We start from the raw sequence: 27,001 nt of genomic DNA, 5'->3' as shown, positions 1-27,001 counted from the left end.
TGCAGATGTCATCGGTGGCTGCAAGAAGAGCTGTCTCCGTGCTGTGGTTGCTGCGGAAGCTAGACTGAGGGGTATCCAGAGAGTTGTTGTCCTCGAGGAATTGTCGCTTTTGTGAATTTATGTTTTTTTCCAGGACTCTGGCTGGGTAAGGTAGCAGTGAAATGGGACAGAAATTCTTGAGCTCTGAGGAGTCGGCTGTGGGTTTCTTCAGGAGGGGGCAACCTTTGTTGTGTTTCTAATCTTCGGAAGGTGGCTGTTTTGATGGAGCAGTTCAGTGTCTTGTGGATTTCGGTGGCAATGGATGCACTGGCTCTGTTGTAAATGTAGTGAGGACAGGAGTTTGTGGGAGCTCCAGAGTGAGTTCTGTTTATGAGGATTTCACTCTCTTCTGTGGTGAGAGTGGACCAGCTATGGACGGTTTGGGTGGGTTCTCTGGGGCTGGGTCAGTCATACGTTCAGATGCTGGGTGGGTTCTGCAGGAGAAAGCTGTCATAGATGTCCTTAATCTTGCGGTGGAAGAAAGTGGCCAATTTGTCACAGAGGTCTTGTGACAGGGGTATTTTGGTGGCTTTGTAGGCAGGATTGGTGAATTTGTTGATTACCGTGAAGAGTTCTCTTGTGTTGTGCGGGGAGGTGTTGATGCATTAACAGAGTGTGGCTTTTTTTGCGTTCTTGATGCTTTGGTGATGGGTGGCAATGGCGGCTCGGAAGGAGGCGAGGTCTTACCTGGTTTTGCTGTTTCTCCATTTCTTCTCTAGGTGCCTGCAGGTGCGTTTGGATTCTTGGAGTTTGGTGGTGAACCAGCTGGCTTTTTTTCTTTGGATGTACTTGACCGAAGTTGATCGGAGAGGGGCTAAGGAGTTGGCTCATTCTTTGATCCAGGAGTTGAGGTTGCGTCCTGCGTTGCCGCCTCGTTGGTGGGGGTGATTTGGCAAGGGTCGTGGTGAGTTGCTCATCAGTGATTTCGTTCTATTTCCTGTGGGAGCCCTGGGGACGCAGAGGCGGCTGTTAGGTGCAGTGTTGGCAAAGTGTAGGCAGTGATGGTCAGTCCAGTCTGGGGTGGAGATATTCTTGAGGGTGAACCAGTTGCGTGAGGTAAAAATTGGGTCTATTGTGTGTCCTGCAGCATGCGTGGGCACAGTGATCAGTTGTCCGAGGCTGAGGGTGGCAAGATTGACGAGTAGGGAAGTGGTGTTTTGGTCGTTGAGGTCCTTGAGGTGGAAATTCACGTTTAGTGCATGACCATACACCCTATCCATAGGCTGTCACTGGGCGTGTATGTGTATCCAGTCCATGACCATATACCCTACCCCTAAGCATAGATGGTCACTGGGCAAGTGTTTGTATCCAGTACATGACCACATACCTTTTCCCTATGCATAGGCAGTCACTAGGCATGTATGTGTATCCAGAACATAGCCATATACCCTACCCTTGTGCATAGGCAATTATTGGGCATGTATCTGTATCCAGTATGTGGCCATATATCCTTCCCCTCTGCATAGGCAGTCACTGGGAATGTGTGTGTATCCAGGACATGGCCATACACTTTTCACCTACGCATAGACATTCTGTGGATATGTATGTGTATCCAGTGCATGACAATATACCCTATGCAAAGGCGGTCACTGGGCGTGTATGTGTATCCAGTACATGGCCATATACCCAACCCATATGCATGGACGGTCACTGGGCATGTATGTGTATCCAATACATGGCCATACACCCTTACCCCATGCATAGGCAGTCACTGGGCATGCATGTGCATCCAGTAAATGACCATACAACCTTTGCTCTATGCATAGGCAGTCATTGGGTATGTATGTTTCTCCAGTACTTAACCATATGCCCTATGCATAGACAGTCACTGGCTGGGCATGTATTTGTATCCAGTACATGGCCATATACCCTTCCCTTATGCATGGGCAGTCACTGAGCTTGTATGTGTATCAAGTACATGGCCATACAGCTTTCTCCTATGCATAGGCAGTTACTGGGTAATGTGTCTCCAGTACTTGACCATATACCCTATTCATAGGCGGTCACTGGGCATGCATGTCTATCCAGTACATGGCCATATACCCAACCCTAACCATATGCATAAACGGTCACTGGACATGTATGTGTATCCAGTAGATGACCATATAGCCTTCCCTTATGCATAGCCAGTCACTAGGCATGTATGTGTATCCAGTACATGGCCATATGCCCTACCTTTATGCATAGGTGCTCACTGGACATGTAAGTGTATCTAATACAATCCCATACACAATTACCCCTCTCAATACGCAGTCACTGAGCATGTATGTGCATCCAGTACATGGCCATACACCTTTCCCCTATGCATAGGCAGCCAGTGGGCATGTGTGTGCCTCCAGTACTTAACCATATACCCTATGCATAGACAGTCACTGGGCATGTATGTGTTTCCAGTACATGGCCATATACCATATACCCTCTGCATAGGCAGTCACTGGGCATGTATGTGTTTCCAGCACATGGCCATATACACTTCCCGTATTCATAGGTAGTCACTGGGCATGCATATGTATCAATTACGTGGCCATATACCCTTCCCCTATGTCTAGGCAGTCACTGAGCATGTATGTGTATCCAGTACATGGCCATACTCCGTTCTCATATGTATAGGCAGTCACTGGGTATGTATGTATCTCCAGTACTTGACTATACACCCTATGCATAGGTAGTCACCGGGCATGTATGTGTATCAGGTACATGACCATATACACTTCCTGTATGCATAGGCAGTCACTGGGCACGTGTGTGTATGCACTACATGGCCATATACCATTCCCCAAAGAACAGGTGGTCATTTGGCATGTATATGTATTCCGTACATGGCCATATACCCTTCCCCAATGCATATGCAGCCACTGGGCATGTATGTGTATCCAGTACATGGCCATAACCCCTTCGCCTATGCTTAGGCAGTCACTTGGCATGTAGGTGTATCTCGTACATGGTCATATGCCCTTTTACTATGCATAGGCAGTCACTGGGCATGCATGTGTATCCAGTACATGGCCATACACCCTGTGTGTAGGCAGTCACTGTGCGTGCATGTTTATCCAGTACATGACCATACATCCTTCCACTATGCATAGTCAGTGACTGGGCTTATATGTGTAAACACTATACGGCCATATACCCTTCTTCTCTGCTTATGCAGTCACCAGGCATGTATGTGTATCCAGTACATGGCCATACACCTTTCCTTCCATGCATTGACATTTAATGAACATCTGTGTGTATCCAGTCCATGACCATATACCCAATGTTAAGGCAGTCACTGGACATGTATGTGTAGCCAGTACATGGCCATATACCCATTCCAACCGATATGCATAGGTGGTCACTGGGCATGTATGTATATCCAGTACATTACCATATACCCTTCCCTTATGCATAGACAGTGACAAGGCATTTCTGTGTATCCAATACGTGGCCATATACCCTACCCCTATGCATAGGCGGTCACTGGGCATGAGAATGTATCCAATACTAGGCCATATACCCTTACCCCTATGCACAGGCAGTCACTGGGCATGTATGTGCTTCCAGTACATCGCCATAAACATTTCCCCTATGCACAGGCAGTCACTGGGCATGTATCTGTCTTCAGTACTTAACCATATACCCTATGCATAGACAGTAACTGAGCATGTATGTTTTTCCTGTACGTGAACATATGCCCTTCCCTTATGCATAGGCAGTCACTGGGCATTTATATGTATTCAGTGCATGCCCATATTCACAATCCATATGCATAGACTGACACTTGGCATGTATTTGTATCCAGTACATGACCATATACCCTTCCCTTATGCATAGGCAGTCACTAGACATGTATGTATATTCAGTACATGGCCGTATACCCTACCCCTATGCATAGGTGGTCACTGGGCATGTATGTGTATCCAATACATGGTCATACACCCTTACCCCTATGCATAGGCAGTCACTGAGCATGCATGTGCATCCAGTATATGGCCATACATCTTTCCCCTATGCATAGGCAGTCACTGGGCCTGTATGTGTCTCTTGGGTTTAACTATATATACACCCTATGCATAGGCAGTCACTGGGCATGGATGTGTTTCCAGTACATGCCATATACACTTTCTGTATGCATAGGTAGTCACTGGAAATGTATCCACTACATGGCCATACACAATTCCCCTATGTCTAGGGGGTCACTGGGCATGTATGTGTATCCAGTAAATGGCCATTTACCCTTCCCCTCTGCATAGGTGGACACTGGGCATGTATGTGTATCCAGTACATGGCCATATACCCTTTCTCAATGCATAGGCAGTCTCTGGGCATGTATGTGTCTCAAGTACATGGCCATATACCCTTCCACTATGCAAAGGCAGTCACTGGGCTTATATGTGTATCCAGTATATAGACATTTACCCTTCCCCTCTGCGTAGGTAAACAATGGGCATGTATGTTTATCCAGTACATGGCTAAATATGTTTCCCCTATGCATAGACATTCAAACGATATGTATATGTATCCAGTCCATGATCATATACCCTATGCATAGGCAGTCACTGGACATGTTTTTGTATCCAGTACATGGCCATATATCCTTCCCATACGCATAAGCAATCACTGGGCTTATATGTGTACCCAGTATATGGCCATTTACCCCTCCCCCTGCATAGGTAGTCAATGGGATGTATGTGTATCCAGTACATGCCCATATACCTTTCCCGTATGCATAGACACTTAATGGGCATTTATGTGTATTCAGTCCATGACCATATACCCTATGCATAGGCAGTCACTGGGCATGTATGTTTATCCCGTGCATGGCCATATACTCAACCCAACACATATCTATAGAAGGTCACTGGTCATGTATGTGTATCCAGTAGATGACCATATATCATTCCCTATGCATAGGCAGTCATTAAGCATGTATGTGTATCAAGAACATGGCCATATACCCTACCCCTATGCATAGGCTGTCACTGGGCATGTATGTGTATCTAATACATGGGCATACACCCTTACCCCTATGCATAGGCAGTCACTGAGCATGTATATGCATCCAGTACATGGTCATACACTTTTCGCCTATGCATAGGCAGTCAGTGGGCATGTATGTGTTTCCAGTACTTAACCATATACCCTATGCATAGGTAGTCACTGGGCATGTATGTGGTTCCAGTGCATGGCCATAAACACTTCTCATATGCATAGGTAGTTACTAGGCATGTATATGTAGCCACTACGTGGCCATATACCCTTCTCCTATGTGAAGGCGATCACTGTGCATATATGTGTATCCAGTACATGGCCATATACTCAACCCCAATGCATTGGTGGTCATTTGACATGTATGTGTAGCCAGTACATGGCCATATACCCTTCCCCTATGCATAGGCAGTCACTTGGTGTGTATGTGTATCTAATACATGTCTGTATACCCTTCCACTATGCATAGGCAGTTAGTTACTGGGCATGTATGTGTACCCAGTACATGGTCACATACCCTTCCACTATGCAAAGGCAGTCACTGGGCATGTATTGTATCCAATACATGACCAAACAGCCTACCCCTATGCATAAGCAGTCACTGAGCATCTATGTGTATCGAGTACATGCAAAAACAAAGAGGGAGAAGGAGGTTGTCGGGCTGGGTCTGTCCTCCTCTTATAGCCCATATAATATTACAAAAGAGGCCCAGTTAAAAGAACTACCACAGGATGGATAGGAAAAAGGATTTTCCTGTTAGAAAACCCCCTACCCACCAGGGTTACCCCTTGGTGGCATGCTTCATCATTGGGTTTCTTCCCGTTCCGCTACAGAGCGGGCGTGCTACGACCTACGGGATACGTGGGAGCACTGATGTAGTCTTGTCAATGTCAATCACAGGAGGGATAGGTGTGGTGGGGTCTTTGGTGAATTAAAAATACCTGTCTCCTAGTAATTCCAATGATTTAATAGATCTCTTGGAGGTGGTATGATTGAAAAGGGGCTGCGGAAGAGGGGGATGTAATGTACCTGACTTCCTAGTCTACATGTTTTGGAGCCTTACCCCTAGGCTCCTCTTCACGACCAAGGTGGACTCCCTGGTGCCACTCCTTGTTTGACTACCTCTAATGAAAGCATAAATAATACACGCTCTGTGATATGGTGCAATTCACCTTACTAATGTGGTGTAATAAGATGATACCTATCGTTCATGGTGTCCGTCATTGATACCTGTGGAAATACAGGAGAGGCATAGTTATCATAGCCCCCATTTGTAATGGGCTGCTATATATGTTGTTTGTGGGTGTGGTGCCACCTATTTGCAAACTGCACCCCACTTGTGGGAAACGGCACTCGTGAAATCAGGACTGAGAGACTGAAGTACTCTCACAACCAACAGTACAAGACATACTACATTTAAAACTTTTAAACATGTAAACACGTGAAACACACCAAACAGCACACACGTAGTGCATGCGTAACCTACTCGGTAGTGTATCATAGCTCCTCCGGGAGGGAGGTGTGCTTGTAGTCACGCTCTAAAGATTTGGCAAAGTTTAGAATCAATTCATCTTACTGTATCTGTAGTGCCATGTAAACAATGTTCAAAAGGCACTTACTTCCTCAAAGCGAAACTCCCGCTCTGTACCTAATACTCACCTCCCTGGGGTCTGAAACATGATTGCTCACATGGGAGACGAGTTTAAATGTGCAGCAGCGCTTGCATCTCGGCATGCTAAAGCGTGCAGCACTAGACCGCTAAGTTCCCCAAGATGGCGGCCTCCTGTGGAACGAAGGGGGGTCTGCGAGGACCCTAAAAGTAGGTATCCCTTGTGGGTGCATGTAATTGCACAGAGGTCATTGGGGCTTCATGGGCTTACAGAGGCAGAACTGGGGATTCCAATATCACTTTGATAATTGTTTGGGAGTTTCTTTCTTGTGTTCAATAAAGGGTTACTCGTTCCCTTCTTATTGTGATGGTGGCATATATGTGAGAGGCTAACATTTATTGTTGAGGGTTTGCTCTTTGTGACACTATGGAATGTAAAGGAATGAGATGAACATAAGATCATCTGCGCTGCTGAGGTGTACCATTCATTTCAGGAGATGTATATCTCACTAATGATTAATGAGATGTTAATACTTTGTCAGCTGGCTCCAAGGTATATTCTCATTGAGGCCAAATTGGTGTGAGCGCAATTTATAAACCCATTGTTGTTCTTTTTCGAACAGTAGTCTCTTTATGGTGTTCTAGGATAACCCACTGGTAATCCTGCAGTGTGTGTTCTTTCTCTCTGAAATGGGTGGACATTATAGTCGTATCCCGTCCACATCTCAGGTTACTTCCGTGTTCGCAGATGCGAGTCTTAACCTTGCGGGTGGTGATCCCCACATAATGTAGGTTGCATGGACAAGTGATCATGGATACTGCTCGCTGAGTGTTACAGTTGGAGAAGTCTCTAATGTCCCATGTTGTACTGTCGTTAAAGGTGACCTGTTTAGTGAACTTTGTTAGATGGAACACACTACAGTTCCCACATGGATAATTTCCATTGGGTAGTGGTAGGTCGTTGATATCTTCTGGTTTACTACGAAGGTGGTGTGGGCGGGTGTGTACAAGCATGTCCCTAAGACTCTTTCCCCGTTTGTGTGAAAACATGGGTTTGGGAATATTTAATGAGCCACTATTGAGGATGCCCCATTGTTTGTTGATGATCTTGCTTACTTGATTGGAGGCTGTGTTAAATGTTGTGATACATATCGGTCTTTCCTCCTTCTCTTTTTGGGGAGGGGTGTTCAGAAGGGCTTCTTTCTTATTGCGAGCTCACTTCATGGCTCGTTTAATTATTCTTGGGGGGTATTTCCTATCCTCCAGTTTAGATGCTAGACTCTGGGCTTGGTTTTTGTAATCTAATATCGCTGAGCAATTCCTTCTCAATCTGAAAAATTGTCCAAATGGTAGGTTCTCTCTCAAATGGTGGGGGTGAGCACTATCAAACAGGAGTAAACAGTTTTTGACTGTTGGTTTTTCATGGGTGCTTGTTTTGAGAGCACCATTGGTGGCTATAATGTTTAAATCCAGGAAGACCAAATGTTCCTTGCTCCTTCTTTCTGGGAAATCCAGTTGTGCGCTAAAGCTTGCTCCACCATGCTATGGATCTTCGTTTTTAGGAAATCAGTAGGGTCCTCCCTGAGGTTTTCGTAGTTACGTGTGTCACCCAATTGTGCTTCATTAAATATTCCCAAACCCATGTTTTCACATAAACAGGGAAAGAGTCTTAGAGACATGCTTGTACACACCCGCCCACGGCATCTTCGTAGTAAACCAGAAGCTATCAACTACCTACCACTACCCAATGGACATTATCCCTGTGGGAACTGTAGTGTGGGCCATCTAACAAAGGTCACTAAACAGGTCACCTTTAACGACAGTACAACATGGGACATTAGAGACTTTTCCAATTGTAACACTCACCGAGCAATATACATGATCACTTGTCCATGCAACCTACATTATGTGGGGATGACCACCCGCAAGGTTAAGACTCACATCTGCGAACACCATAGTAACCTGAGATGTGGACGGGCTACGACTAAAATGTCCACCCATTTCAAAGAGAATGCACACATAGTAGAGGATTACCAGTGGGTTATCATAGAACACCATAAAGAGACTACTGTTTGAAAAAGAACAATGATGGGTTTCTAAATTGCACACACACCAATTTGGCCTCAATGAGAACATACCTTGGAACAAGCTGACAAAGTATTAACATCGCATTAATCATTAGTGGGATATACATCTCCTGAAATGAATGGTACACCTCAGCAGCGCAGAAGGCCCTATGTCCATCTCATTCCTTTACATTCCATAGTGTCACAAAGATCAAACCCTCAACAACAAATATTAGCCACTCACATATACGTCACCATCACAGTAAGAAGGGAACGAGTAACCCTTTATTAAACACAAGAAAGAAACTCCCAAATAGTTATCAAAACGATATGGGAATCCCCAGTTCTGCCTCTGTAAGCTCATGAAGCCCCAATGACCTCTGTGCAATTACATGCACCCACAAGGGATACCTACTTTTAGTGTCCTCGTGTACCCCCCTTCGTTCCACGGGAGGCCGTCATCTTGGGGAAGTTAGCGGTCTAGTGCTGCACGCTGTAGCATGCCGAGATGCAAGAGCTGCTTCACATTTAAAATCGTCTCCCATGTGAGCATTCAAGTTTCAGACCCAGGGGAGGTGAACATTAGGTACAGAGCGGGAGTGTCTCTTTGAGGAATTAAGTGCCTTTTGAACATTGTTGACATGGCGCTACAGATACGCTAAGATGAATTGATTCTAAAACTTTGCCAAATCTTTAGAGTGTGACTGCAAGCACACATCCCTCCAGGAGGAGCTATGATATGAGAATCCAAATACTATATCATAATATGTTACGCATGCACCACGTGTGTGCTGTTTTGGTGTGTTTCATGTGTTTACATGCTTAAGAGTTTTAAATGTAGTATGTCATGTACTGTTGAATGTGAGAGTACTTTAGTCTCTCAGTCCTGATATTCACGAGTGCCGCTTCCCATGAGTGGGGCGCAGTTTGCAAATAGGCGGCACCACACCCACAAACAACATATATAGCGGCCTATAACAATTGGGGCTATGATAACTATGCCTCTCTTGTATTTCCACAGGTATCGATGACGGACACCATGAACAACAGGTATCATCTTATGACACCACACTAGTAAGGTGAATTGCACCATATCACAGAGCATGTATTTTTTATGCTTTCATTAGAGGTAGTCAAACAAGAAGTGGCACCAGGGAGTCGACCTTGGTCGTGAAGAGGAGCCTCGGGGTAAGGCTCCAAAACATGTAGACTAGGAATTCAGGTACATGACGTCCCCCACTTCAGCAGCCCCTTTCTAATCATACTGCCTCCAAGAGATCTATTAAATCATTGGAATTACTAGGGGACAGGTATTTTTTAACTCACCCAAGACCCCACCACTTCTATCCCTCCTGTGATTCACATTGACGAAACTACATCAGTGCTCCCACGTATCCCGTGGGTCGTAGCATGCCCCGCTCCATAGCAAGACGGGAAGAAACCCAATGATGAAGCATGCCACCAAGGGGTAACCCTGGTTGGTGAGGGTTTTTCTAACAGGAAAATCCTTTTTCCTATCCATCCTGTGGTAGTTTTTTTAGCTGGGCCTCTTTTGTAATGTTATCCAGTACATGGCCATACAGCTTTCCCTTATGCATAGGCAGTCACTGGGTATGGATGTGTCTCCAGTACTTGACCATATACCGTATCCATATGCAGTCAGTGAGCACGTATGTGTATCTACTACACGACCATATACCCTCCCCCTAAAAATAGTTGGTCATTTGGCATGTATGTATATCAAGTACGTGGCCATATACCCTTCTGTTATGCATAGGCAGTCTATGGGCATGTATGTGTATCTAGTCCATGGTCAAATACAATTTCTCTATGCATAGGCAGTCACTGGTCAAGTATGTGTATACAGTATATGACCATATACCCTTCCACTATGCAAAGGCAGTCGCTGGGCATGTATGTGTATCCAGTACATGGCCAAATACCCTTTCCCTATGCTTAGGCAATTACTGGGCATATATGTGTATACAGTACATGAGCATATACCCTTCACCTATGCATAGGTGATCATTAGGCATGTATTTATATTCAGTACATGACCTTATACCCTTCATCCATGCATAGACGGTCACTGGGCATGTATGTGTATCCAGTACATGAGCATATACCCTTCACCTATGCATAGGTGATCATTAGGCATGTATTTGTATTCAGTACATGACCATATACCCTTCATCTATGCATAGACGGTCACTGGGCATGTATGTTTATCCAGTACATGACTATATACCTTTCCTGAATGCATAGGCAGTCACTGTTTTGTATCCAGTATTTGGCCATATACCCATCGCTATGCGTAGGCATCACTGGACATGCATGTGTATCCAGTACATGAGCATACACCCTATGCATAGGCAGCACTGGGCATGTATGTGTATTCAGTACATGACCATATACCCTTGACCTGCGTGGGTATGTTCTGTAACCAGATCTTCTTTTACACTCCAAGATTCCAATTCTGCAATGCCATTCTGCGCACCTGATACTGCAACCTTTTCATTCAACAGATGCGTGTTGAGGCACATGTAGTTATTTGAGCTGACCAACACAGTTTCTTTTTGTTCGTTTATAACACCTGTGTGGTCCAGGTCTGCTCACACTATGCAACTGTCTCCATGAGATTTGTGGAAAACACTTGATATGTACTCTGAGTGACATTACATATGACCCACACAGGTTTTTTATTCGTGCTTCAGAAACATCTGTCCAGTCCACCCTGCTCCCTGTGTGATACCACATTCATGATGTGTTTTAAATATAACCTATTAAGTATCAGTATAGAGCCTCGACGACCAGCAGCTGTATAAAGTAATTTGCAAACCATTGTGCTACCAAAGCACCATATTCATGCCCTTACCCCCTTCAGTGTGGAGGTTACCCACTTAGCCGTATACTGCGGCACCCAGAAGTGGTGAGAACAGTAAAAGACCAAAGATGAGTTCTAGCCATATCCAGGCAGTTTGAGCCAAAGGGATAAATATTCCTCCACTTTGGAGAAACTGCTGCACCATACGGCTTTGTCTTCCTGCCAGCGCATGTCACAGTGTGGACAAGATGGCAGCAGCTTCATTTTGTTCAATCCGAGGTGACCCTGGAGCAAAACAGCTCATCTCGGTGCCAGGCCTCCAAAACCCACATGGACAAGGGATTCACCCCTCCTATGTGTTCACCCTTGGTGGTCGTTGAGCCTGTGTCCTGCTCGGTACGGCCATAGCTGAAAAGGAGAAAATCCCTCAACTACATCAGCTTTGCTCTCAATCAAGCAATGATATTATTTACAAGAGTAAGTGAAAGGTGGCCCTGTTCCCTACGCCTCTGAGGCTGCTGTTGCATCACCGGTAGCCATGGCCACAGAAAGAAGTGTAAGGTACATATTTCGCCATCTCCACATGTAGACATCTCTGCTAAGGTGTTCCATTCGTACTGGCCTCTTGGTCAACCTCCTGGTCAATCACAACAGATCTTTAACGCCTTTGTGGTGAATATTCCTTAAATCTTGGAGACTTCAAAGCAGTGCATCAGTGCATCTCCAACCTCTTTTGGGCCTGAAGCATCAAGCACTGTAGTCGTTCACCAGTCCATCTTTTGCGAACCCCAAATGCTGCTACAGTTTTATTTAGGGGTTCACTGTAACGACCAGGTAGGCAGATGGTTGATTCTTTGAACTCCAACAGTGTTGTTTGCCTTGCTCAGGCCTTGGGCTGAAAAGGTCAAAGCCCTCTCGTTTAAGCGTGTTTGAGGCAGCTTCTTGAGGTCCCTGAGCACTGACCTGAATAGCGTGCACATGACTGTTTATGACCTTTCAATGCTTCTCCATTCAGTTTCACCAATCCTGGATGGTACTTATCACCCTCAGTAAATGACTTGTGATCAGACCAAATGTTTTCCACATTATAAACAGACAGGGCTTCGATAATAGAGGTGATGAAAGTAACACCAGACATACTAGACAATTTTCCCAAGGGCGCAGTAGAGTTGACAATAGCCGCCGACTGAACCATCCATTCCAAATATCTCAAAAACAAACATGACGTCGTAATGGAGACCATATTTTGTCCTGGCAAGCATTCATCTCAGTAGGTGAAGGTGAATGCGGCCTCTTTAAAGGGGAATGTGCCATCCTTGGGCATGGACTAGGTGGCTAAGTCCTCGCAAAGCAGTGGGAGGAAGCTTTGTAAATCTGATTTACTTCTCTGGACAGATGAAGGTTAATGTAGTATTATCCTTCATCATGCTAGAGGTTCCAGTTGTGGAAGATAGGCAGCCCTTTCAAAGCTCTCCTTTCAAAATTCTTCCGGCATGTGTTCAAGTCCTTGGGCAAAGATGCTTCAGAACACAAGCCATTAATGTCGAGGTACATGATTGATACTGCCTCCAGCACCTTATGTGCATGTTTCCCGTCTGCGAACAAGCTTCTTTGATGTCTCGGGCCTTGAGACAAGGGGTTCAAGGTAAAGTCAATGCTCTACCATTCAATAGGATCCCTTGACAGGTGAGGTTCCTGAAACGGTACAATAATAATTGCTGGGTTCCAAGCAGGCACCACTGGTCACATACACACTTCATCCAAGGCTTGTCGGTGTGTCAGTGTATTACAGATAGTGGCCAGTAGATGATGCTGTGCCATGCAGCATTCCATGCAGTCAGCAACAGTGGCCGTTAAGCCCCACCCATATTTCTCAATTAATTGTGAAAGTCATACCCAAGTGATATGGGTGTCTGCGCTCACGTATACTGTCCACATTTTTTGTTGAAATGGCTTTGTGAAGTAAAAAAAACAACAAAAAAACAGCAACAAATAGGGGACGGTACATCTGAGATTGTTTGGGATTACTTGCAAGGATTTGTTTTAAAACTGGATGAAGGGATATTGTACCCTTTGCACTGGTACACAAGCAGGACTAATAAGAAATATATATCTACATATATATAATCACACACCAGGACTTTCTTTATCCACCAAAATTCAGCTAGCACCCACTACTGGGCCCAAAACCACAGTCTGGGAAACAAAACGTTGTTACAGAAACTGGTACCGTTTAACTTTCCGAGGTTGATAAAATGAATGCCGTCGTGATGGATAACAGTAAACATGTGGTGTTGAGCTCCAAGATATGGTGCTAGGGGCGAACATATGCTGTAGAAATACACGTCAAGCCGCCAAGCCCCAACTGAGCTCCCTGCAACTCTAAGCACTGAATGTATTATCTCAGTTCTTACAGGTGCAAAGTTCACACTTCTACCATGTTCTTTATTGGGGTTAGGGGGCAGCAGGTGTCTCTGGCGTTGTATAGTTGACTCAAGGAGCGGGGTCTTCGGGTGAGCCATGGTTCTTGTCATTCTTTCAGGGGTCCAGATGCACGAGTCTAGATGTCTGGCGAACTGTGCACAGCATCGGACCATGGTGGAGCCGTGCATATGACTTAGGTCTTGACAATAGTTCTGGGAGATGGTGCCATGCATTGTTGTAGAATATAAACAATAAAAAAAAAAAAATCTGTCAAAGATCTAAGCAGGCTTCTTATTCTCTAGTAGAAGTCCTCTATTTTTGCCATAACTGTACAGTCCTGTTAAAACATCCTATTCCATTTCTTTCACACTCTGCTTTAGTAATTTATCCCACCGCTACGTCTCAATGTACGCACGATTTTCATGATGCAAAAGTCAAAACTATCCTCTTTGTCACAACCTGTTTGTTTCCTTTCAGCTATTTGTCCATCTCCCTCTGTTTCTGAAATTCATCACAATAAATATATTAAATTAATTTGGACTTATCTCTGTTTTACAGTGGGATCCTGCAGTTGCACGTTCGTTGTGCACTTTTAAGGGCCACCAAGGCGTCATATACAGCACAGTATGGTCCCCACACATCCCAGGTTGCTTTGCATCGGCTTCAGGTACGAATGGATTGTTGAGAAAGCACGCTTTTAAGTTTGAAGTTTAGGTGTGTTATACATTGTGGCCACTAGATGGCGCTGTCATACAGCGTCCGATGCGTTTACCATTATTAGGCGGACATGCTGTAGACGGGATTTGTTTGTTTTCTTACATTATTATTTACTCTTGAAGATGTTTTACCGAAACTGAGTATGTGAGTTCTAAACTCTATCCTGCTGCTATTAAACCGATGAAACTGCGCGTCGACAGTCAGGTGCGTGTGTGTCAGGTAGAACTGTGAAAGTTCCCTAAACTATAACTGGCAAGTTTTCGTGTTATTCCGTTTTTTTTAAACGTTAGATCCTATTCTAATTCTACATATAACTATAACAACACGTTAACCCATGTGTTTTACATTGACTTACTGTTTTTTTTCATTATAACATAAGCCCAGATCTTACTACTATACCTCACTATGACCTCACTTTAACTTATGTGTTTTTTCAGTGAATATATTCAGTGAATTTGGCCACCCCTCTGCCGCGCACGGCCTTTGGAAGTGCGAGGCGTGGGACGGGCCGCATTTCTTTTTTTTTTTTATGTTCACCAAGTACTCTCGAGGACTCATGGAGGAGGCCCATGGGAAACAACACAGGCCGAGCTGGGTCGTGTGGGACTGCTTGATATCTCACCAGTTTTTGTTGTTTGCTCCCTCGGGGGTGGATGGTTTCCACTCTGGGACTCCAATGGACGTCAGGGTATCCTTACTTGCTCCCTTATGTTTATAAAAATACTTTCAGGATATAGGGATCGAGTACCCAAGGGCCATATGTACGAAAGCTTTTTCCCATAGACACAGAATGGCTAAAATCCTTTGGTACATTTGGCCCCAAGTCCGGTAAAGGCGACCTCAGCATTTTTCTCCATGTTGCAACTACCATTGCTTGGTCCCGTGGCACTCCGCGTGCACGACCAATCAGAATTAACTTTTTGTAATATTTTCTCACATGAGTCCGCAGCAACAGATATCTGTTAATTTTTAACTCTAATTTCCCTAAAACTGCTGAACTGAATTACAGCAAATCACATAAAGCACATTTTCTTAGTAAATAGCTAGCTTTCTGCCAAATTTCGTATAATTCCTTTCAGCCATTTTTTTCTATATTGTTCTCTAATTTTCCGTTTGGAAATGGCATGGGGAAAATTGTCTTTGGGATCCCCCTTTTTTCTTGGTCCCTGCTCGATGGATCACCCCAAAACATTCCAGTGGGGAGCTGAGTTAAATGAACTTTTTTGGAACATTTTGTGAAGATGTGTCAAATGGCACCAAAGTTATTAACAAGGTAGTTATAGTTAGAACCTATTTCTCTCAGGCAAAGTGTTTCTTGTTTTGCCAATAACTATGGTGCCATTTGATGAATCTTGATGACATTTACAGAACTCATACACTAATTACTTCAGCTGTTGTGTGGAAAGTTTCAGGGTGATTCGTTAGGCGAGGGCAGAGAAAAAGGAGTGGTCCTTTCCCCATGCAATTTCCCATAGAGAATTTGAACATGACTGCAGCCCGAACTGCTGAATGGAATTACACCAAATTTGGCAGAAAGCTAGATCTTGGTCCAGAAAGATCTCTTTTGTAATTTGGTGTAAATCTGTTCTGGAGCTTTGGAGTTATTAAAGGAAAAAGATACATAGATATCTAGGGATGCGGATCCTTTGCAGATCACCCACGGTGGATCGGCAGATTTCGGGGAAAAGCAAGGCCATGATTGGCTGGACACACCCTGCCGGGAAAGTTGCGGCTGCCATTTTCTTTGCCACTTATCCTGGAGTAGGGCAAACATATTTTGTAAAAACACATAAGGTGTCAGGATAGAGGTATCTTGACCCTATAGGCACATGCAGGAGTCTCTGAGGACCCCTAATGTGCAAATAATTGCCCATTTTATTTTTTTGCCCGATTCGTGGATCCACGAAGTTCATTGTGACCCCCCAGTGTAAATCTGCAATGGATCTGAAACCCATTTGAAAACAAACGCACCCACTTACACACCAAAACTCCACCATGTGCAGTATGGGCTTGGGTGTTTACCAGTGGGGTGGTTGGCCAAGGCTCTCCAGCCAACCCCCACTGTGCACTGTTAAAGGTAATGCGCAGCAATGATTGTATTAACATAGGGTAATTAATTATACATTACGTTTAAAAAACCTATAGAATTCACTGAACAAAACAAACGTTATTGGTGGGTACACGTTTTATGCACGCAAAACCATAGAATTTCAGCAGTTATAGTTAAACATGTTTTTATACTTATCTAAAGAAACTATAACTTGTGCCATAACATAACTTTAGGCTACAAGTTATAGTTTCTTAACATGAGGATAACTGTAAGCATAACAGCTGAATTTCTATGGTTATGTGTACGTAAAAAGTGAACCTAATTATAAAGTCCCTGTAGCATTTGTTTTTTTAGCGTAGTGAATATATATATATATGTGTGTGTGTGTGTGTGTGTGTATATATATATATATATATATTTATATATATGTACACACACACACGTATGTATCCTGCACCATTCCAAAATTCACATGTATAAGTGAATGATACCCATATGCATTTTGGTCATATCCCTGTTTTCCCTAACACTACATGTGTCCTCCTGAAATCTGCTTGTGTAAGTCAAATATATAACCTTTTTCTTCATGAGGAAAATTTATTTTCACGAAAAGTCCTTGCTTGTCACATCTCTTGTTAAATTGGAATTTTCATGTACTTTAATACCTTTCCCAACACTTTTCTACACAACATATCACCAAGATCCCTTTTACTTAACTTAAGTAATGTGCGCATAATATATTGTAAATATCCAGACCTTTCAGTATATGTCTCATTTGTATGGACCACTTACCAGGCCTTCTTGTAGGACCACTCTTTAGGGTTCTTAACTGTAGAATAAAATGCATACACAAATATAGAGAAAGCAGAACATTTGAAAGCTTCCGTGCACATCCACGTACAAGCACCCACATACCATATCTCCATGACACTCCTAACTGGGGACTGTATAAACAACACTTTTTCAGAGAGCACTCCCTGGTTCCACTTATTATATTTACAAAGACTTTACTGAATATAGCAAGCAGCGCTCATTAAGCTGAACCTAAAAAAGTTATTCTACTTGCCTGCCTAATTTAATGTTTTACTCTCTCCTGTCTTTGACACTTGTGTATCTGCCCTTCTCCAGTGGGAAGTTTATGTCTCTTTCTCTGGCCTAAGACTCTCACATGTTTGCTGCCAGAGTGCTGTTTATTTGCTGGAATAATGACATGCGTATCTCGTTGGTTCTGTGACATCCTATATATTAAAACATTGTTTTGAAAGAAATCGATTCTGTTTGTATTCCCCCTTTCCCTGACTCTGAGTTCTTGTTTTCTAGTGTGTGCTTTTAAATGAGAAAGCATACCCTAGAGTTGTTATCCCAATCCCATTCACTGAGACCTCCTGCTAGCAGGAATTGTATGGAATTGCTGAAGTTAAACTTATGATAAAAGTCAGTGGAAATACATTGTTTTTAGACCAACTAAAGATCTGTCTTTTACTTGCTTTGGACGATTTACCATCTGTATGTCTTAATGTTGGTCCATGCGCATGAGATTAGTGAACAAGCCTTCCGGCTTTTGTTCAAGTGCCAGCTGTCTGAAAGGTTTGGCAAGATCCCTGGATTTTTAATTGCGCTTACATAATGTCTGGTATCATATCCAGGTATCTCGGCTTACTGCGGTGGATGTTTTATCTAAGCCACTTTTTAAAGCAGAAGAGCTGTTTACCGTACTTTCTTGTGTATTGTCCAAATTGAATCAACCGCAACAGCTTGTGCTGTTGCTGAAAGGCGTCGTGTGGATTCTGCACAAATATATAATTGTTTAAAGTTTGGCATCATGCCAGGTGTGATACTAATAGGTGACTGCTTTATTTTTTATTTTTTATTGTTACATTGTTTTTGATCAATAATGCGGCAGAGGGATATGCGTCTTCAACCGCAACAGCTTGTGCTGTTGCTGAAAGGCGTCGTGTGGATTCTGCACAAATCTATAATTGTTTAAAGTTGGGCATCATGACATGTGTGATACTAAGAGGTGACAGTTTTTTTTTTTTTTTTTGTTACATTGTTTTTGATCAATAATGCGGCAGAGGGATATGCATCTTCAGTGTTTTTACTTTGTATGTGATGGCCAGGATACAATGCAGAGGGTACCTAGTTGTGAGATTACTTGTCTGCTCACTGATTCTGTTATTACTGTTTAAGAAGAAATAAGATCACTCTCGCAGGCCAGTGCTTAATTTGAGCCAGTGGTTTCTGGTGCTTCGCACAACACTTAATTGCCAGCACCTTAGTGGCTGTCCACCACATGGTGGTGCGGTCTGTCTAATTGTGAGATGAGCCCGAAGCAGTGTTTAATAAGTCAATATATATTAAAAACTAATAATATCTGCCGTTCACACCATTGTTATAGTTTTGGTCGGCCTGGAATAGTCTGAATTGCCACAGCTGCAGGAATGCAGTGTTTTCTAGTTGTGTTGGTACTGTCATTGGCAGTGCTGGCAGGGGCAACGGGTGGTGTAGGCTGCAGTGGCTTCTCAAGAATTGCCATGGCACTTAATTTTTTACAAATTAAGTACTGCTGTTGAATTGAGGTAAACAGCAGACTAATGGCCAAAATGAGTCTTTGGTAGATGTGGGATAGCCACCAAAAAAAGTGGTCATATTGATGTCAGGGGGGACTCTAAATAGGGTGGATGGAACATCTGGCACATTGAGTTTTACTTAAATATTTGGATTTGTATTTCAGCAAGGTAGTAAAACAGGTAATAACATACATTAACTGATAGCATCAGCAGAAACACTCCCTCCCCCACTCCCTCTGAACCCCCACATATATATATTTCTCCACTCATGGGTGGCTGTCTTCCCCAAGAGTACACAGACTGGGTTGATTGTGGTATACATAGTGTCGCATTACATGAATGATTGCAGTACTCTAAGCTCAGGTGGAGTAAAATGTCGGTGGTCCATTCTAGATTTAGCGTCTCAGCGGAACCATATGGGTACAAATTTCTTTTCCATAAAGTTCAGATCATGTGACAGTTTTTCAAGAGCTTAAAGTGGCAATCATTTTCCAAGCCATTACTTCGCACTCAGTACAGCAGTATTTTTCCAGTTGATATCTATTAGGGTTCCAGCTGATCCCAATAAGTGCCATAGCAGTGTTATGTGACTAAATCTACTGCGTTTGAAATGTTCCTCCTGGTGGCTCAACAACAGTACTCCCGGGGTCAACAAGCTTTATCTGTCTCCATACCTTCCTTAATATGTCTCACAATTTCTTTCAAGAATTATGTTACGCCTCGACACCCCCACCAGATGTGCATTAAAGTAACCCCTTTTCTAGATTGCATCACCAGAAAACATCTGGTACACTAGGATAAAATTATTGCAGGCGTTAAATACTATTAGTAGTGCAGCTTACATGCTGACTCCAGGTGGGGGGCACTTGATTGAGCCCTCTAAGTATTTGCCCACACACCCTTCCACTCCTTTTTGGAAATGTCTCTATTGAGATCTCGGGCCCGTCACTCATGGAATTCCAGACATTTTCATAAGAGGCTTCCTGCAGTGTTTTGTATAAACCCAAAATCATTCTCCGGGTGCCTAAATGAGTTCTCACACACTTTCCGTAGGAGTCAAATCTCTAGTGGCCGCTTGCTTCTTTAAAGAGCGCATTACCCAATTTCAAATTTATAAATACTGCCGCCTACTCTTTTCATTGATGTTGTGGACTTTGCTACATTGGGCAAAATATTTGATCTCACACACAAAATGTGATGGTAAAACGCTTGCAATAAGTCTAACCACTGGCAATCGCTCAGGGTAGTTTTCCAACCCATGGTTCTTTTGCCTACCAGTGCCAACCCAGATTAGACCCAGCTGTTTGCAAATCATCCTCGACCCTGCTCCAATAATAACAGTCAAGCCTCCCAAGCAAGGTCTTCTCTGAACAGGAAAACAAGCAACCCAAGATGGGTTTCGACCTGATTTTTCATCCATATATCCTTGACACTATTCTCCTCCTTCTCCCTGACAAGGATCATCTGGCTGTTAGGGCAAGTGGTTAAGCTTCAGTGTGCCAGGAAAAAGAACAGGTTCAGCGAGGGGCGCATCACATTTCAGATCAGCAGGGCAACAACTACTCTGCCCAGGGGTGCACTCAGAAGACACTTTTTTTTAGGAGGGGCTGGGGAATCCAGAGCCTCCAGGGTTTCCCAGTAGCACTCCACAGGTCGTAACCTGTCCTCAGTTGGAGCATAGACAGAGTTCAGCTGCCCAGAGATGAAACCATCCCCACTCTAAATCAGTGCTTAATCTGAGTTGGCTCCTGTGGTGGGCTTCCACACATTACAGGGAACTTTCCCAAGGTGCTAGATCCCAAAGTTAGGGGTCACTCACAGTCACTTTTTCAAGGGGATGTAGGTGGAAAAACAATAGTCCAGATGTCATGCACTCCTTTGAGGCCCCTTATCTGCCACAAACCACCTTATGTTCAGACTCTGAAATTGTTTGACGCTATTAGGGTGTTTGAGAGCCACAGTTCTCTGCTCATTTTCTTCCTTTGGGTCAGCATTGGCACCACTCATAGTCTTCTCCCCCAAAGGGAGATGAATATTCCTCTACAGGACACAAATAAATCAATTTGGGGGAGGGCAAGCTTTCTACCCGTGCCAGTCACTGCCTCCGTAGCCTAAGCTGTGCCTGCGTCCATTTGGTCACAGGCCTTCTCCAGTGGGACAGCTCTCTCTGTTGCCGGGCCAGGTCAGTCCAAAGCCTTCTGCTCCAGGCAACAGTGTCAGAGTCAGGAATCCCCAGCAGTCCTTTATGGGCACCACATTCTCCGGAGGGGAGGACAGAGGCTATACAAACTCTTCTTCCTCCCTGCACCCACCCACTGTATACCGCTTCCAGTGGACTCCGCTGTCACTCTTTGTTTTAGGCCCTTGTCCACCTTCATAGAACGCTACCTTTCAGTTGGGGATGCGGCAGGAGTATTTTATCTAATATATGGGGCCTGAGTGACCTAGGCAGCTTCCTGTTCCCCTCTAATCCTATGTTGGTCGGGTTTCTGGCCACAGAAAGGTCTCAGTGGCGTTGGGAATTGTGGCACCCAGAACCAAGGAGCTGTGTTTCTGTCTATGCCATTATCCTGGCTCCTCCCCACATTTGGTACTTTTTGACAGATGTTCTTCTCCACCAAACTCTAAATAAGGCCCTAAAAATCTCTGAAATCGCATTTTTTGTCCCTTCTTATTTTATACGGGTGTTTGGTTCACAAATGTTGAATTTATTAAATGTATTAGAATTACACTCTCGCTAGAGCTAAAAAAAATATTTCATGATGACTGGAAAAAGCGATGTTATTTCAGAAAATAATTAACTGGGTGAAAGTTCAAAAATTAGATTAACGATTTTACCTACGTAGTCCTAAAATGGTAAGGTGCAATAGATAGAATGATTACGTTTATAATGTTGTATTTAGGATTTAGATCTACAATGAGTTCTGCTTACAAAATTAATTCTATTCTCAATATAAATATAAATAACTTTTTTATAAATATGAAAAAAGAAATAAAACATACCAGTTCATTTCAGGACTAATAATGTGCAGGGCTTCTTCAACAAATAATACACCCAGTCAAGTAAACAAAGGCTCCCGAAAATTGACGAAAGTTTGAAGTTATCTGTATAGCAGAAAGAGAAGTTGCTTATGATACACATAGATTTTTTTGTATGGTGTGAGATTCAGCGAGCGGAGGCATGCAATAAAGATAAGAATAAGAGTAAAAAGAATTTAGCATTTAGTTATTGTTTACTGCCTTAGGTTTGTAGCTTGCTTCGAGTGTCAGCGATGGTCATTTTTTTCTATCCTTGGGGGGTTGAGAAGCGGAGTCGTTTTGCTGTTATCAGAACCATTGCCTTGTGGGTCCACAAAGGTTGTCCACTTTGCCAACAGAATCTTAGCTCAAAGTTTTGTAAACTGTATTCAAAACGTAAAACACAGTAGATATATTGAGAAGGTCAGAATAAATGCTTGGTACCTTTGAAAATTTTGTGGAGATGGTGTAGAGGTGACAGGCAAAAACATATGTACGATAGCATATGGTCAAAAGAAGAAACGGTGATGGGTACACTTCTGAAAGATCGTCCTTCAGGTCAGCCCCACACTTGTTTTATGGTTGCAACGCTAAGGGGAAATTTGCAAACATTAAAAATTATGTGGCATCATGCCGAACACATTTTTTCCTTCTTTTTCTTTTCTTTTTTTTTTTTGCACTTTTTATTGGTCAAGACAATGTAGTACAGAACAAACAGTAGTCCACATAATGCCTTTTGACCATATCAACATGTCCACCCTTCTTGTTAACTATTGTCAACCCCACTTTAGGTATTTTACATCTCTTCAATTCTTCCACATGATATCTTTTCAGTATCCCTAAATAAGCCAGTCAATGGAAGAGGAAAGGGAAAAATCAACTCTTTGTCACTGAGTACTCGCCGTGTGTAGTAATCTCAATGTCAAAAGAAAGTGCAACACAATACAATATTCCTGAACTTACTAGAAATGCTTTGCTTCAGAGCCTTCCTTGGTGTGATTTGTTTTGCCTTCTCTATGGCTCGTGCTGACCTCAAGAACCAGGGGACTAGACCTGCATCTACTGTATACATAGTATTCAGGCCTGTGTGCCGCAGCCCGGTTTTATGTGCTCACTTGTGGCTGACTGTTTTGACTGTAGGAGTAAAGCGTGATCAGTTGTAAGTGATGCTGCGCACACGCTAGCATTACAGCACCACGCCTGGAGCTGTGCATTGACTTGTCCGTCACTTGTGGACATCCATTTTAGGGACTTTTTCTGAATGGGAGTTATTAGTGACACTTTTTGTAAGGACTCTTTATTTTGACGTAGTTTAGGCTCTGTTGATCCGATTATATTTTTATAAATGACTCAGGCTCACAGAAGGATATTTGTTCCAATTTTATGTATACTTGAGGGTGTTGTGCGGAAAAACATTTCCATTGGAGATACAAACCAAGCTACAAAGTGTAAATGGACTTAAGCATAATTTTTCGCTTAAGGAAACATAAGCCTTTTTGTCCGGAATCCAGTCATTGGTGACATTTAAGCACTTGGTCTTGTCTGCTCTGGTCTGTCTCACTAGGCTGACCCAAGCTTAGTCTTGACCCTTGATTCAATTACATTAGGTCACTTATGTGTAGCCAGCTTTACCGCATGGTACTGCAATCCCTACTCGAGGCAGCAGCCGGGAGAACACAGAAGTCATAGCCTCCCTCCTTAGCCTTCCATGTCACTGTACTGCCCACACTCATAGCTGCTCCTCAATTTCCTCCCCATGGGTGCACACAAATGTCTTGTCCTTCGACGTCCTACCAACGAATGGCAATCTACCTATGCCCCTACAAACTTCACCTGACGTATACATCGTGTCACTCACAAGCTTCCATGTTTCACCCAAGGCTGCTTTACAAGTTAGTCCTATGTTGACTCATTAAAACTTCTTCAGTACCCACTGTGTAACTTTCGCAGGTCACAGATAGACTCTACTCTTTGTGCACCCTGGCTTTCACTATGTTTAGCACCTGTTACTTATGAAACACATTTTTATAGTCTTATCAAGACACCCATTGTTTGAATTTGGAAGGCCAAAGTCACACGTATTCATGTAATAGCATACAACTATTTTGCATCCAACCTTGTAGAGGAATTCTGCTGTAGAGTTTTGGTTCTGGCATGTGTACACCTGCGAAGCCCCCAGGAAGTGATTCCTACGTTTGTTGCTGCTTTAGCTCTGTTTCTTCCACTGCCATCATCAGATACATCCACCTGGTGAGCATTATTCCTTTTATTTATTTTTACCATCTTTTTATTAAGCTACACATAGACGGCAGCGCATGCTCTGTCTGTTGCGAGGCAGATTGTGACTTACCATGAACGTAGAGTGTCTTAGGGCCCGCCCATTGCTTACCATTGGTTGGCTTTCCTTGTCACTCTCATTTACCTGCTTCCTATTTGCACCCCAGCTTTTCAGTTTTGTGTTTTTCCATCAGTTGGAGCATTACTATGTGTGTTTCCTTGTGTCTGTGTTCCTTATTGGGGAACTACTTTTTTCGTAAGCACTCATAGAGAGTGCATGCGTTTTCGAGTTTTCTTCCTGTGCGTTTCTATTCACCCTTGTGCTTCTGATTTACCCTATGTGGTTTTCTTCACCCCTCCCTTTTGTGCTTCTTTGCTTGCTTCTCTGTGCTGCATATGCTCCCCTGGGTCTTCCGAGTGTCACATCCATGGCCCACTGCCCACTCCTGTGTTGCTACTGCATCTTCCACACTCCCCTTGTTGCTTCTGTGCTCTCCATCCTCCCAAAGTTGCTTCCATGTCCCCGACCTCCCTGTGTTGCTTCCAGCCTCCTGTTGGTTTCTCCAGTTGCACCCACACCTCATCCCGCTTTTAAAAACATTTAAAAAATGCTTTTGCAACCATATCATTTTGTAGAAGTGCACGTTTGATGCACACCTACAAAATGATATGGGTGGCCGTGTAAAAGTTTTACTTTAGGCATGCTGCACAGCATTGAATATGCTGTGCAGCTTGGCTAAAACCATTGGCAAAGACAGTAGGTCTGGCAAAGCCCATAGGTCACAAAGGCTAGCCGTACTGGCTTTGCCAGTGCTTGTATTAAAGTGCTAACTGCTTCACATTTTCAGGAGAGGAATTATCATCATGCACATGTTTTAATGAGAACACTTCATCAGAATGTTATCGTTGATTCATGCCGACATCACCTGCCTGGCTGGCATTTCTGTCTGGCACCACATCTTTAGCTTACCTGTGCAGTTCATTTGTGATTATTTTAAACATTCTAATTATGACAGGATGGGCAGAACGTCTTGCCATGCACTAATTGTTGCGTTTGAATGTTTCCATTAGATGACTTTACTCATTAATCATATCAGACTAACTTGTGCCTCAGTTCTTGCCTTGTACCAGTTAGTATGCCAGTGCGCATGCGCTGAATGCCTTAGCATGATGTGCTTACCAGATGTGCTCTGGTGCTTGCAATAAACAACACTGATTAGAGATGCACCAGAACCGATGATGGCTACTTAGACTTCAAGCAAACATTATTATCGAAATTAGATCTGCCTAGAAAATAGCACTCATGTTCATGCACTTTAGTGCTGCAGTCAATGTATTTTAATAAATGTTATTGCAATCTGGGGATAGGCTGAGGTGGAAGAGGGGACCCCTGGCCCCACATTACTCACAGCGATGCAACAGTTAGTTTGGAAGGGAGTCAGGAGTTACAGCTACAGTTCATCTCCGGTGGGCTGTACTGGGCTTGGCGTGTGTGTAATATATGTATTAATTTACCTGGCCGTCTTCAAGTACTCAGAAAACCTGAAGAGATGCTGCCTTTCCAAGATTTGTCCACCTGCCATGGAAAGTACAGTTTAAATGCTCAGTCAGTCTTTGTTCTAAAACCAGCAGTGAAACCTAATAATGTGTTTTGTTCTTATTCAGGACAATAGTGGATCTTATAAAATGGTCCACGTGCATTTTAGATATTCCTTCCTGCAGAGAGATTGCTGTAGACATCTAATGTAAGCTGTGATATCATAGGTTTTTTTTTTTACATGGACATTTTGCTGTATTAAAGAAAGTTTGGACTGTAGAGGGGGAGGGCATGCTTGCTATATTGACTTCTTATAAACGTTTCCCAGTTTTCATAAATAAGGGCACTGGGATGTATGCCCTGAGGGCCAGTGGTTTGCTGATCTGGGACAGCCAAGCTTCAGAAAGGACTCCAGCGCATTCAGAACGCCTCCGCACGACTCGTCTTGGACATCCCCCGCCACGCCCACATCTCCGCCCACCTGAGAGACCTGCACTGGCTCCCCGTCAACAAGAGAATCACGTTCAGACTCCTCACCCACGCACACAAGGCTCTCCACGACCTGGGCCCCAAGTACCTCAACAACCTCACCTTCTACACGCCCACCCGCCAGCTGCGATCGACCAGCTCGCCCTCGCCGCCGTACCACGCATTCGCAGAACCACCGCCGGAGGAAGATCCTTCTCCTACCTGGCGGCTAAGACATGGAACTCCCTCCCCATCCACCTACGGCAGACCCAGGACCATCTCTCCTTCAGGAAGCAACTCAAGACCTGGCTTTTCGAGCAGTAATGGACCCCCACCCCCCCTACCCAGCGCCTTGAGACACTTGCGGGTGAGTAGCGCGCTATATAAATTGTTGATTGATTGATTGGTTGATGGAAGTGCTCTCTGCAAGCAGT

General features: G+C 43.8%; 1 protein-coding gene across 3 annotated transcripts in view; it reads left to right on the top strand.

Moving 5' to 3' along the window:
- The window catches only part of PEX7 (peroxisomal biogenesis factor 7), a 915,648-nt gene that overhangs the window by 174,726 nt on the left and 713,921 nt on the right, over nt 1-27,001 (top strand). For all 3 annotated transcript variants that reach the window (XM_069234650.1, XM_069234651.1, XM_069234649.1), the window contains exon 5: nt 14,489-14,597. In XM_069234650.1, the coding sequence (XP_069090751.1) occupies nt 14,489-14,597 (109 nt within the window). The remainder of the gene's footprint in view (nt 1-14,488; nt 14,598-27,001) is intronic.

The sequence above is a fragment of the Pleurodeles waltl genome, chromosome 5 (assembly GCF_031143425.1).
Source record: "Pleurodeles waltl isolate 20211129_DDA chromosome 5, aPleWal1.hap1.20221129, whole genome shotgun sequence".
In the NCBI taxonomy this organism is placed as follows: domain Eukaryota; kingdom Metazoa; phylum Chordata; class Amphibia; order Caudata; family Salamandridae; genus Pleurodeles; species Pleurodeles waltl.
The sequence above is the reverse complement of the archived record's forward strand: the minus strand, read 5'-3'. Positions and strand labels throughout refer to the sequence as shown.